Here is a 14,320-nt window from a genome sequence, read left to right on the forward strand (position 1 = left end):
GAGTGTATCAATACAACGTGAAGACGGCCTACAGGAAGTGAGTGTTACTGTACAGGAAGTGAGTGTTACTGAGACAGGAAGTGAGTGTTATCAATACAACGTGAAGACGGCCTACAGGAAGTGAGTGTTACTGAGACAGGAAGTGAGTGTTACTGATACAACGTGAAGACGGCCTACAGGAAGTGAGTGTTACTGAGACAGGAAGTGAGTGTTACTGTACAGGAAGTGAGTGTTATCAATACAACGTGAAGACGGCCTACAGGAAGTGAGTGTTACTGTACAGGAAGTGAGTGTTACTGAGACAGGAAGTGAGGGTTACTGAGACAGGAAGTGAGTGTTACTGAGACAGGAAGTGAGGGTTACTGAGACAGGAAGTGAGTGTTACTGTACAGGAAGTGAGTGTTATCAATACAACGTGAAGACGGCCTACAGGAAGTGAGTGTTACTGTACAGGAAGTGAGTGTTACTGAGACAGGAAGTGAGGGTTACTGAGACAGGAAGTGAGTGTTACTGAGACAGGAAGTGAGGGTTACTGAGACAGGAAGTGAGTGTTACTGTACAGGAAGTGAGTTATCAGTACAACGTGAAGACGGCCTACAGGAAGTGAGTGTTACTGAGGCAGGAAGTGAGTGTTACTGTACAGGAAGTGAGTGTTATCAATACAACGTGAAGACGGCCTACAGGAAGTGAGTGTTACTGAGACAGGAAGTGAGTGTTACTGATACAACGTGAAGACGGCCTACAGGAAGTGAGTGTTACTGAGACAGGAAGTGAGTGTTACTGTACAGGAAGTGAGTGTTATCAATACAACGTGAAGACGGCCTACAGGAAGTGAGTGTTATCAATACAACGTGAAGACGGCCTACAGGAAGTGAGTGTTACTGAGACAGGAAGTGAGTGTTACTGAGACAGGAAGTGAGTGTTACTGTACAGGAAGTGAGTGTAACTGAGACAGGAAGTGAGTGTTATCAATACAACGTGAAGACGGCCTACAGGAAGTGAGTGTTACTGAGGCAGGAAGTGAGTGTTACTGAGACAGGAAGTGAGTGTTACTGAGACAGGAAGTGAGTGTTACTGAGACAGGAAGTGAGTGTTACCAGTACAACGTGAAGACGGCCTACAGGAAGTGAGTGTTATCAATACAACATGAAGACGGCCTACAGGAAGTGAGTGATACTGAGACAGGAAGTGAGTCTTACTGAGGCAGGAAGTGAGTGTTACTGAGACAGGAAGTGAGTCTTACTGAGGCAGGAAGTGAGTGTTACTTAGACAGGAAGTGAGTGTTTTCGTCGACGATAACGATATCTTTCGTTGACGCCCCTTTTTTTAATGACGATAACGTAACGTTGACGAGCTAAAATGAGCTCTTTGGGGACGAGAACATGACGAGACGTGCGGTCACTGCTCGCGTACGTCCTCCTCGGAGCGTCTGACATCCAGGTCACAGGGACTTTGTTGTTTCTCATGACAGTTTTCAACACCGTGGCGTCTGAACGCAGAAAGCACGTTGATGTAGGCTACGTATGTGCAGACGGCGCTGTTGGTAAAAAAAAAAGAAATCTCGAAGCGATCAGAGGACGAGGAGAGCGGGCGCTTTTGGGAAAAGTCCTGTTCACAGTCGGCCGAGCACTTCTGCCAGTGCCTGTCGTGGTGTCATCTATCGGTTTGTCAAAAACCAATAGAAGCTATTATTTATCCAATTTCCAAGACTTATCGAAATTAATTATCACTTCTTATAATGAAACCGACGAAAACTTGACAAAAACCTTTTTAATTTTCGTCTGACTAAAACGTGACTAAAACGATCACATTTTGAAATGACTAAAATGTGACTAAACCTAAATGCATTTTCGTCCAAAAGACTAAGACTAAAAGGGCCAAAAACAACACTGTACTCAGATACTCAGATTATCTTTGTTTACTCAGATTATCTTTGTTTACTCAGATTATCTTTGTTTACTCAGATTACCTTTGTTTACTCAGATTCTCTCTGTTTTTCGCAGATACCTGTTTGGGTTTGAGGAGTACTGCCGCTCCGCCCTCATCACCTTCAGAACCATCCACCATAACAACCCCCGCTCCCCCGACTTCCCCGCCTCACCCACCAGACACCCTCAGAGAGCGGCCTCCGAGACCAAGGCCAGCTCCCCGTCCAGTCACAGAGCAGAGGCGGAGCACAAGAGCAGCCCGCTGTCCAATCAGAGAGCAGCGGGGGCGGACCTAAAAGACGCTGTGAAACTGGAGCCAGAGGCGGAGTCAGAGAGCGACAGCGAGAGGGAGGAGCTTCTCACCTCACCGCGAGTGAGTACCCGAGTATCACCGCGAGTGAGTACCCGAGTGTTGGAGCTCCAGAGCGACGCCTCGTGTGAAAGATAAAGCCTTTTCCCTGTTCCTTTGTTGCCTTGTTTTCCGCACTTTTCCACGTTCTTTTTCCATCTTTTTTTGCCACTTTTTTGTCGCACTCGTGGGTTTTGTTGCACTTTAGTTTTGTCGCTCTTCATGCTCGTTTTCTTCTCGTTTTTGTAGCTATTTTGACCCTTTTTCCAAGTAGCTTTTAATTTTGGGGTAAGAGGTTAAAGGAACAGGCCAGTGTGTTTCCAGACTGAGGCATGTTCTTACCATAGACGAGTTCATGTGTACCTGTCTGGTCTTCACGCGTGTGCTCAGTCACGTAAACACAGCATGGACGTTAGCGTTAGCATTTAGCCTCTCCTTTAAATATGGTTACGTGAAGTGTTACGATAAAGTATATTTAAACCAAATTAGGTATTATTACGCCTTACAATATAGTCCCCCCTTTTTATCCGCTTAGAAAATCCACATGGTTTCATTGATTTAGTGTAATTATACTTTATCGTGTAACACTTCACGTAACCATATTTAAATAAGGAAAACGTGAAGAGCTTGGGAGCTTCTATCTCCACCTGGTTCTGAGCTATAGAGGAGGAGAGGCTAAATGCTAATGCTAACGTCTGTGTTTACGTGACTGAGGACACGCGTGAAGACCAGACAGGTACGCATGAACTCGTCTAAGGTAAGAACAAATCTCAGTCTGGAAAAACGGTGGCCTGTTCCTTTAAGAACTCCAGGTATCAAAAAAAATAAATGTTGTTGCTGTTGGTCCAGGATTATTAATAAACAGGATTAAAGGAAGTGACTTTGGCTGTATCCGAATGTCCACACTATCCCCTATATAGTGACTATATAGTGCTTACGCCATGTTGTAGGGGTGTCCGAATGTCCAGAGAGAAAAAAGTAGTGCACTCGAAATTTCCCACAATGCATCTGGAAAAGTAGTGAGCATCGATGGTCACTAAACGGGTCAATATTTCCCACAATGCACTGGGAGAGTGGGAGAAGAGCCTGACAGAGACAGGTCTGTGAACTAAACACGACTGAAGTAAATCAGCTGTTTCAGTCGAGTGTTTGTGTTTCTCAGGAATAAACGACCAAAATATAAACGGTTACGGTGAAAAGATGCTAACGTTAGCTGCTAACCTTTAGCTTGCGCTGCTAAATGACCGACAGCTTCATGCTAACGTTAGCCGCTAACCTTTAGCTTGCGCTGCTAAATGACCGACAGCTTCATGCTAACGTTAGCTGCTAACCTTTAGCTGGAGCTGTTAAATGACCGACAGCTTCCTCTCGAATAATCCAAGCCATTCACGTAAAATCAATGTGAAGTAAAAGCGTATCTGACTCGTATTTATCATAAATATTCCACTGTCTCTGAGTTTGGTTTTTATCGCAGAAATACTTTATTCCCGGAGTTTCGCGAACTTTTAGCAGATGTAGTCACTCAATCTGCTGGCACTTTGGACACCTGCCTGTGACCGACTTTCGGCGTCTCTGAGCTCACGCTGGGGTGACTTTTTTTGCTTTTTTTTGTGATGATAGTAACACCTGTAAAAGTGCCAAAACAGTTTTTCTGTTTCATAAAATAAACGTTTGTAACAATAAATAAATTCAGATAAAAAAACAAACAAAAAAAACATATCTGCAGCCGCAGCGCGTGACGTCACGCAGCGCGGAGAAAGTCGTGGGCTTGTGTTCGAATCGCCAACAGAATCGGTGACTTTATAGTGCGGCCTGTGTAGTGAATGAGGGGTTAGGGGACAGTGTGGACATTCGGATACAGGCTTTGTTTTAAATCGATATAATCTTTAATGGAGTAAATGAACGTAAACGTGATGCTAACGTAGGGCGTGTGCTGCAGGGCCGGCGGAGGTGTGTGATTCCTCTGAAGGACGAGCAAAGAGACGCTCGCAAACGCACGCCACGACAAAACGACCAATCAGAGCACATGCCGAGACTCTCAGACCAATCAGAGAGAGGGGGCAGGTTCACCGACCAATCAGAAAGGGGCTCCGAGGACGAGGATGACGACGACGAGGAAGATGAGGAGGGGCGTCTGCTCAATCCGACTGAGAGGTGAGAAACTAACACTTCTCTCTCAGAGCTGTAGTAACTGTAGTAACTGTGGTTCTAGGACTCTCTGGCTGTAGTAACTTTAGTAACTGTGGTTTTAGGACTCTCAGAGATTTAGTAACTGTGGTTCTAGGAGTCTCAGAGATGTAGTAACTTTAGTAACTGTGGTTCTAGGGGGGACTCGGACCCGGAGGCGGACTCTCTGGCTGTAGTAACTGTAGTAACTGTGGTTTTAGGGGAGACTCGGACCCGGAGGCGGACTCTCTGGCTGTAGTAACTGTAGTAACTGTGGTTTTAGGGGAGACTCGGACCCGGAGGCGGACTCTCTGGCTGTAGTAACTGTAGTAACTGTGGTTCTAGGGGGGACTCGGACCCGGAGGCGGACTCTCTGGGCTGTAGTAACTGTAGTAACTGTGGTTCTAGGGGGGACTCGGACCCGGAGGCGGACTCTCTGGCTGTAGTAACTGTAGTAACTGTGGTTCTAGGGGGGACTCGGACCCGGAGGCGGACTCTCTGGCTGTAGTAACTGTAGTAACTGTGGTTCTAGGGGGGACTCGGACCCGGAGGCGGACTCTCTGGCTGTAGTAACTGTAGTAACTGTGGTTCTAGGGGGGACTCGGACCCGGAGGCGGACTCTCTGGCTGTAGTAACTGTAGTAACTGTGGTTCTAGGGGGGACTCGGACCCGGAGGCGGACTCTCTGGCTGTAGTAACTGTAGTAACTGTGGTTCTAGGGGGGACTCGGACCCGGAGGCGGACTCTCTGGCTGTAGTAACTGTAGTAACTGTGGTTCTAGGGGGGACTCGGACCCGGAGGCGGACTCTCTGGCTGTAGTAACTGTAGTAACTGTGGTTCTAGGGGGGACTCGGACCCGGAGGCGGACTCTCTGGGCTGTAGTAACTGTGGTAACTGTGGTTCTAGGGGGGACTCGGACCCGGAGGCGGACTCTCTGGCTGTAGTAACTGTAGTAACTGTGGTTCTAGGGGGGACTCGGACCCGGAGGCGGACTCTCTGTCTGTAGTAACTGTAGTAACTGTAGTAACTGTGGTTCTAGGGGGGACTCGGACCCGGAGGCGGACTCTCTGGCTGTAGTAACTGTAGTAACTGTGGTTCTAGGCGGGACTCTGACCCGGAGGCGGACTCTCTGGCTGTAGTAACTGTAGTAACTGTGGTTCTAGGGGGGACTCGGACCCGGAGGCGGACTCTCTGGCTGTAGTAACTGTAGTAACTGTGGTTCTAGGGGGGACTCGGACCCGGAGGCGGACTCTCTGGGCTGTAGTAACTGTAGTAACTGTAGTAACTGTGGTTCTAGGGGGGACTCGGACCCGGAGGCGGACTCTCTGGGCTGTAGTAACTGTAGTAACTGTGGTTCTAGGGGGGACTCGGACCCGGAGGCGGACTCTCTGGCTGTAGTAACTGTGGTAACTGTGGTTCTAGGGGGGACTCGGACCCGGAGGCGGACTCTCTGGCTGTAGTAACTGTAGTAACTGTGGTTCTAGGGGGGACTCGGACCCGGAGGCGGACTCTCTGGCTGTAGTAACTGTGGTAACTGTGGTTCTAGGGGGGACTCGGACCCGGAGGCGGACTCTCTGGGCTGTAGTAACTGTAGTAACTGTGGTTCTAGGGGGGACTCGGACCCGGAGGCGGACTCTCTGGCTGTAGTAACTGTGGTAACTGTGGTTCTAGGGGGGACTCGGACCCGGAGGCGGACTCTCTGGCTGTAGTAACTTTAGTAACTGCGGTTCTAGCACTCTCTGGCTGTAGTAACTGTAGTAACTGTGGTTCTAGGGGGGACTCGGACCCGGAGGCGGACTCTCTGGCTGTAGTAACTGTAGTAACTGTGGTTCTAGGGGGGACTCGGACCCGGAGGCGGACTCTCTGGGCTGTAGTAACTGTAGTAACTGTGGTTCTAGGGGGGACTCGGACCCGGAGGCGGACTCTCTGGCTGTAGTAACTGTAGTAACTGTAGTAACTGTGGTTCTAGGGGGGACTCGGACCCGGAGGCGGACTCTCTGGCTGTAGTAACTTTAGTAACTGCGGTTCTAGCACTCTCTGGCTGTAGTAACTGTGGTAACTGTGGTTCTAGGGGGGACTCGGACCCGGAGGCGGACTCTCTGGGCTGTAGTAACTGTAGTAACTGTGGTTCTAGGGGGGACTCGGACCCGGAGGCGGACTCTCTGGCTGTAGTAACTGTGGTAACTGTGGTTCTAGGGGGGACTCGGACCCGGAGGCGGACTCTCTGGCTGTAGTAACTGTAGTAACTGTGGTTCTAGGGGGGACTCGGACCCGGAGGCGGACTCTCTGGCTGTAGTAACTGTAGTAACTGTAGTAACTGTGGTTCTAGGGGGGACTCGGACCCGGAGGCGGACTCTCTGGGCTGTAGTAACTGTAGTAACTGTGGTTCTAGGGGGGACTCTGACCCGGAGGCGGACTCTCTGGCTGTAGTAACTGTAGTAACTGTGGTTCTAGGGGGGACTCGGACCCGGAGGCGGACTCTCTGGCTGTAGTAACTGTAGTAACTGTGGTTCTAGGGGGGACTCGGACCCGGAGGCGGACTCTCTGGCTGTAGTAACTGTAGTAACTGTAGTAACTGTGGTTCTAGGGGGGACTCGGACCCGGAGGCGGACTCTCTGGGCTGTAGTAACTGTAGTAACTGTGGTTCTAGGGGGGACTCGGACCCGGAGGCGGACTCTCTGGCTGTAGTAACTGTAGTAACTGTGGTTCTAGGGGGGACTCGGACCCGGAGGCGGACTCTCTGGCTGTAGTAACTGTAGTAACTGTGGTTCTAGGGGGGACTCGGACCCGGAGGCGGACTCTCTGGCTGTAGTAACTGTAGTAACTGTGGTTCTAGGGGGGACTCGGACCCGGAGGCGGACTCTCTGGGCTGTAGTAACTGTAGTAACTGTAGTAACTGTGGTTCTAGGGGGGACTCGGACCCGGAGGCGGACTCTCTGGCTGTAGTAACTGTAGTAACTGTGGTTCTAGGGGGGACTCGGACCCGGAGGCGGACTCTCTGGCTGGGACCAGGGTGAGGGTGAAGTACGGTCGAGGGAAGACTCAGAAGATCTACGAAGCGCACATTAAGAAGACCGACAACGACAACGGAGAAAACTTCTACCTGGTGCATTACTACGGCTGGAACGTCCGGTACGGCCTGGACACGGGTCACACGCCTGCTAAACACGCCTTAGAAACACGCCTGCTAAACACGCCTTACAAACACGCGTGTCACCTGTTAAACCTCTTGTTCCAGGTACGATGAGTGGGTGAAGGCCGACCGTATCATTTGGCCGAGTGAGAAAGGCTCCAAGAAGAAGAGAGGAAAACTCAAGGTACGACCGGGAGTATTAGTGTGACTTCTGTTACTGCGAGTATGACCTGGAGTACGACCTGGAGAATTAAAGGAACAGGCACCGTTTCTCCACACTGAGATATGTTCTTACCTGAGCTGTGACGAGTTCTTTAGGACCTGTCTGATCTTCAGTCACGTAAACACAGCGCAGACGGCGTTAGCATTTAGCCTCTCCCTCTCTCCTCTATAGCTCCAAAACAGGTCAAGATAGAAGCTACCAAGCTCTTCCACGTTTCCCCTATTTAAATATGGTTACGTGAAGTGTTCCACTACAAAGTATAATTACGCACAATTAAACAATGTGGATTTTCTAAGCGGATAAAAGGGGGAACTATATTGTAAGGCGTAATAATACCAGGAGTAGTTCAAAATCCGCGCAATAATCTTCACTTTACTGTGCGGATGCCGAACTACTCCTCTTGACCTGTTTTGGAGCTATAGAGGAGAGAGGGAGAGGCTAAATGCTAACGCTATAGAGGAGAGAGGGAGAGGCTAAATGCTAACGCTATAGAGGAGAGAGGGAGAGGCTAAATGCTAACGCTATAGAGGAGAGAGCGAGAGGCTAAATGCTAACGCTATAGAGGAGAGAGGGAGAAGCTAAATGCTAACGCTATAGAGGAGAGAGCGAGAGGCTAAATGCTAACGCTATAGAGGAGAGAGGGAGGGGCTAAATGCTAACGCTATAGAGGAGAGAGGGAGAGGCTAAATGCTAACGCTATAGAGGAGAGAGGGAGAGGCTAAATGCTAACGCTATAGAGGAGAGAGGGAGAGGCTAAATGCTAATGCTATAGAGGAGAGAGGGAGGGGCTAAATGCTAATGCTATAGAGGAGAGAGGGAGGGGCTAAATGCTAACGCTATAGAGGAGAGAGGGAGAGGCTAAATGCTAACGCTATAGAGGAGAGAGGGAGAGGCTAAATGCTAACGCTATAGAGGAGAGAGGGAGAGGCTAAATGCTAACGCTATAGAGGAGAGAGGGAGAGGCTAAATGCTAATGCTATAGAGGAGAGAGGGAGAGGCTAAATGCTAATGCTATAGAGGAGAGAGGGAGGGGCTAAATGCTAACGCTATAGAGGAGAGAGGGAGAGGCTAAATGCTAACGCTATAGAGGAGAGAGGGAGAGGCTAAATGCTAACGCTATAGAGGAGAGAGGGAGAGGCTAAATGCTAACGCTATAGAGGAGAGAGGGAGAAGCTAAATGCTAACGCTATAGAGGAGAGAGGGAGAGGCTAAATGCTAACGCTATAGAGGAGAGAGGGAGAGGCTAAATGCTAATGCTATAGAGGAGAGAGGGAGAGGCTAAATGCTAATGCTATAGAGGAGAGAGGGAGGGGCTAAATGCTAACGCTATAGAGGAGAGAGGGAGAGGCTAAATGCTAACGCTATAGAGGAGAGAGGGAGAGGCTAAATGCTAATGCTATAGAGGAGAGAGGGAGAGGCTAAATGCTAATGCTATAGAGGAGAGAGGGAGGGGCTAAATGCTAACGCTATAGAGGAGAGAGGGAGAGGCTAAATGCTAACGCTATAGAGGAGAGAGGGAGAGGCTAAATGCTAACGCTATAGAGGAGAGAGGGAGAAGCTAAATGCTAACGCTATAGAGGAGAGAGCGAGAGGCTAAATGCTAACGCTATAGAGGAGAGAGGGAGGGGCTAAATGCTAACGCTATAGAGGAGAGAGGGAGAGGCTAAATGCTAACGCTATAGAGGAGAGAGGGAGAGGCTAAATGCTAACGCTATAGAGGAGAGAGGGAGAGGCTAAATGCTAATGCTATAGAGGAGAGAGGGAGGGGCTAAATGCTAATGCTATAGAGGAGAGAGGGAGGGGCTAAATGCTAACGCTATAGAGGAGAGAGGGAGAGGCTAAATGCTAACGCTATAGAGGAGAGAGGGAGAGGCTAAATGCTAACGCTATAGAGGAGAGAGGGAGAGGCTAAATGCTAACGCTATAGAGGAGAGAGGGAGAGGCTAAATGCTAATGCTATAGAGGAGAGAGGGAGAGGCTAAATGCTAATGCTATAGAGGAGAGAGGGAGGGGCTAAATGCTAATGCTATAGAGGAGAGAGGGAGAGGCTAAATGCTAACGCTATAGAGGAGAGAGGGAGAGGCTAAATGCTAACGCTATAGAGGAGAGAGGGAGAGGCTAAATGCTAACGCTATAGAGGAGAGAGGGAGAGGCTAAATGCTAATGCTATAGAGGAGAGAGGGAGGGGCTAAATGCTAACGCTATAGAGGAGAGAGGGAGAGGCTAAATGCTAACGCTATAGAGGAGAGAGGGAGAGGCTAAATGCTAACGCTATAGAGGAGAGAGGGAGAGGCTAAATGCTAACGCTATAGAGGAGAGAGGGAGAGGCTAAATGCTAATGCTATAGAGGAGAGAGGGAGAGGCTAAATGCTAATGCTATAGAGGAGAGAGGGAGGGGCTAAATGCTAACGCTATAGAGGAGAGAGGGAGAGGCTAAATGCTAACGCTATAGAGGAGAGAGGGAGAGGCTAAATGCTAACGCTATAGAGGAGAGAGGGAGAGGCTAAATGCTAACGCTATAGAGGAGAGAGGGAGAGGCTAAATGCTAACGCTATAGAGGAGAGAGGGAGAGGCTAAATGCTAATGCTATAGAGGAGAGAGGGAGAGGCTAAATGCTAATGCTATAGAGGAGAGAGGGAGGGGCTAAATGCTAATGCTATAGAGGAGAGAGGGAGAGGCTAAATGCTAACGCTATAGAGGAGAGAGGGAGAGGCTAAATGCTAACGCTATAGAGGAGAGAGGGAGAGGCTAAATGCTAACGCTATAGAGGAGAGAGGGAGAGGCTAAATGCTAATGCTATAGAGGAGAGAGGGAGGGGCTAAATGCTAACGCTATAGAGGAGAGAGGGAGAGGCTAAATGCTAACGCTATAGAGGAGAGAGGGAGAGGCTAAATGCTAACGCTATAGAGGAGAGAGGGAGAGGCTAAATGCTAACGCTATAGAGGAGAGAGGGAGAGGCTAAATGCTAATGCTATAGAGGAGAGAGGGAGAGGCTAAATGCTAATGCTATAGAGGAGAGAGGGAGGGGCTAAATGCTAACGCTATAGAGGAGAGAGGGAGAGGCTAAATGCTAACGCTATAGAGGAGAGAGGGAGAGGCTAAATGCTAACGCTATAGAGGAGAGAGGGAGAGGCTAAATGCTAACGCTATAGAGGAGAGAGGGAGAGGCTAAATGCTAATGCTATAGAGGAGAGAGGGAGAGGCTAAATGCTAATGCTATAGAGGAGAGAGGGAGGGGCTAAATGCTAACGCTATAGAGGAGAGAGGGAGAGGCTAAATGCTAACGCTATAGAGGAGAGAGGGAGAGGCTAAATGCTAACGCTATAGAGGAGAGAGGGAGAGGCTAAATGCTAACGCTATAGAGGAGAGAGGGAGAGGCTAAATGCTAACGCTATAGAGGAGAGAGGGAGAGGCTAAATGCTAACGCCGTCTGCGCTGTGTTTACGTGACTGAAGATCAGACAGGTCCTAAAGAACTCGTCACAGCTCAGGTAAGAACATATCTCAGTGTGGAAAAACACCGGCCTGTTCCTTTAAACTCACCGTGTGCTTTCAGAACAAGGACGAGCCTGACGGAGAGGAAGAGCGCCCCCTGAAGGGGCCGGGGCGCCGGGGTCGGCCTCTGGGCAGTAAGAACAAAACCAACGGGCGCTCGGCGGAGCGACGAGAACCCGGCACCGCCTTCGCCAACGGGGACACGCCGCGCCGACGGACCCGCAGGACGTCCGGCATGTTCGACTCCGACAGGGCGTCCAACGGTCAGGATCATTTCAGTGTTTTCATCCGGCTTTACCCAAATCTAACCGCTTACAGGCCAGTGTCACGCCTCAAAGCTCAGGCCTTCAAAACTCATCTAGACTAGGGGTGGGAGCATGAAGCTTTTAGATTTGGGTAAAGCTGGTTAGATTTGGGTAAAGCTGGTTAGGTTTGGGTAAAGCTGGTTAGATTTGGGTAAAGCTGGTTAGAGTTGGGTAAAGCTGGTTAGATTTGGGTAAAGCTGGTTAGATTTGGGTAAAGCTGGTTAGGTTTGGGTAAAGCTGGTTAGATTTGGGTAAAGCTGGTTAGGTTTGGGTAAAGCTGGTTAGATTTGGGTAAAGCTGGTTAGGTTTGGGTAAAGCTGGTTAGGTTTGGGTAAAGCTGGTTAGGTTTGGGTAAAGCTGGTTAGGTTTGGGTAAAGCTGGTTAGATTTGGGTAAAGCTGGTTAGATTTGGGTAAAGCTGGTTAGATTTGGGTAAAGCTGGTTAGATTTGGGTAAAGCTGGTTAGATTTGGGTAAAGCTGGTTAGATTTGGGTAAAGCTGGTTAGGTTTGGGTAAAGCTGGTTAGATTTGGGTAAAGCTGGTTAGATTTGGGTAAAGCTGGTTAGAGTTGGGTAAAGCTGGTTAGGTTTGGGTAAAGCTGGTTAGATTTGGGTAAAGCTGGTTAGGTTTGGGTAAAGCTGGTTAGGTTTGGGTAAAGCTGGTTAGGTTTGGGTAAAGCTGGTTAGGTTTGGGTAAAGCTGGTTAGGTTTGGGTAAAGCTGGTTAGGTTTGGGTAAAGCTGGTTAGGTTTGGGTAAAGCTGGTTAGGTTTGGGTAAAGCTGGTTAGATTTGGGTAAAGCTGGTTAGATTTGGGTAAAGCTGGTTAGGTTTGGGTAAAGCTGGTTAGGTTTGGGTAAAGCTGGTTAGATTTGGGTAAAGCTGGTTAGATTTGGGTAAAGCTGGTTAGGTTTGGGTAAAGCTGGTTAGGTTTGGGTAAAGCTGGTTAGAGTTGGGTAAAGCTGGTTAGGTTTGGGTAAAGCTGGTTAGGTTTGGGTAAAGCTGGTTAGATTTGGGTAAAGCTGGTTAGATTTGGGTAAAGCTGGTTAGAGTTGGGTAAAGCTGGTTAGGTTTGGGTAAAGCTGGTTAGATTTGGGTAAAGCTGGTTAGGTTTGGGTAAAGCTGGTTAGATTTGGGTAAAGCTGGTTAGATTTGGGTAAAGCTGGTTAGATTTGGGTAAAGCTGGTTAGGTTTGGGTAAAGCTGGTTAGATTTGGGTAAAGCTGGTTAGATTTGGGTAAAGCTGGTTAGATTTGGGTAAAGCTGGTTAGGTTTGGGTAAAGCTGGTTAGATTTGGGTAAAGCTGGTTAGGTTTGGGTAAAGCTGGTTAGGTTTGGGTAAAGCTGGTTAGGTTTGGGTAAAGCTGGTTAGATTTGGGTAAAGCTGGTTAGATTTGGGTAAAGCTGGTTAGATTTGGGTAAAGCTGGTTAGGTTTGGGTAAAGCTGGTTAGGTTTGGGTAAAGCTGGTTAGATTTGGGTAAAGCTGGTTAGATTTGGGTAAAGCTGGTTAGGTTTGGGTAAAGCTGGTTAGGTTTGGGTAAAGCTGGTTAGGTTTGGGTAAAGCTGGTTAGATTTGGGTAAAGCTGGTTAGGTTTGGGTAAAGCTGGTTAGAGTTGGGTAAAGCTGGTTAGGTTTGGGTAAAGCTGGTTAGGTTTGGGTAAAGCTGGTTAGGTTTGGGTAAAGCTGGTTAGATTTGGGTAAAGCTGGTTAGGTTTGGGTAAAGCTGGTTAGATTTGGGTAAAGCTGGTTAGGTTTGGGTAAAGCTGGTTAGATTTGGGTAAAGCTGGCTAACGTCTGACTCGTCTGTGCAGAGGACTCTGGGAACTCGTCAGACGACAGCGAATCAGAGGACTCGATGGAGAAGAAGCCGTTTCCGTGGCGACGGGCGGAGGCGGGCCTGAAACAGGAAGTGGACCGGTCTCCCGGACAGGAAGAGGAGGACACGCCCCCCTCTGAGGCGGGCGCTCCCGGCCAATCGCAGCCGAGGGCGGAGCCAGAGCCCGCGGTCACTCTGGAGCGGGTGAGTCAGCGCTCAGTCGTCCAGGAGGTTTCCATCAAAGCTCAGGTCGAGTAGCAGATTAACGGGTTCTGCTCCTCGTTTAGTCCTTACTTACACTATAAACAGGAATATATGGGTCATTACAGACCCCCCGAGGGGTCCCGATCCCCGCTTTGGGAACCACTGCACTAGAGGGCGCTACATCACTGTTATTGACCCAATACGAGTCCGTTTAATGCACCGCGGTGGTTAGATTGAAGCCGTTTCCATGACGATTATGACAACACAAATATAAAAACAGGAGCTGAGAACAAAATGGCCGCTCTGGGTCTCGCGGACACGATGAAGAGGCTTTAGGGACTTTCAGGTTTAGGGTTGAAACAAAAACAGTTGCTGCGTCCGAAACGAGCAGATCGGTAAGAGCTCTTACGCCAAACCGGATGTGCGTCAGCGGCCGCCATGACAAGATACTTCCGAATTGGTAAGTCAGTTAGGAAGTAGTTAGGAAAAGGAGCCTTGATGCTAACTATCATAGCCACTTTAGCATAGGGACCTCTTGTGCTAACTATCATAGCCACTTTAGCATAGGGACCTCTGGTGCTAACTATCATAGCCACTTTAGCATAGGGACCTCTTGTGCTAACTATCATAGCCACTTTAGCATAGGGACCTCTGATGCTAACTATCATAGCCACTTTAGCATAGGGACCTCTGATGCTAACTATCATAG

General features: G+C 49.0%; 1 protein-coding gene across 1 annotated transcript in view; it reads left to right on the plus strand.

Moving 5' to 3' along the window:
• psma3 (proteasome 20S subunit alpha 3) overlaps positions 1 to 14,320 on the plus strand; it is a 36,472-nt gene that overhangs the window by 8,536 nt on the left and 13,616 nt on the right. The window contains exons 10-16 of the mRNA XM_079573696.1: positions 1,084 to 1,126; positions 2,004 to 2,301; positions 4,217 to 4,431; positions 7,413 to 7,574; positions 7,681 to 7,759; positions 11,354 to 11,555; positions 13,403 to 13,611. Coding sequence (XP_079429822.1) covers positions 1,084 to 1,126; positions 2,004 to 2,301; positions 4,217 to 4,431; positions 7,413 to 7,574; positions 7,681 to 7,759; positions 11,354 to 11,555; positions 13,403 to 13,611 — 1,208 coding nt within the window. The remainder of the gene's footprint in view (positions 1 to 1,083; positions 1,127 to 2,003; positions 2,302 to 4,216; positions 4,432 to 7,412; positions 7,575 to 7,680; positions 7,760 to 11,353; positions 11,556 to 13,402; positions 13,612 to 14,320) is intronic.

This window comes from Gobius niger, assembly GCF_951799975.1.
Source record: "Gobius niger genome assembly, chromosome: 16".
In the NCBI taxonomy this organism is placed as follows: Eukaryota; Metazoa; Chordata; class Actinopteri; order Gobiiformes; family Gobiidae; genus Gobius; species Gobius niger.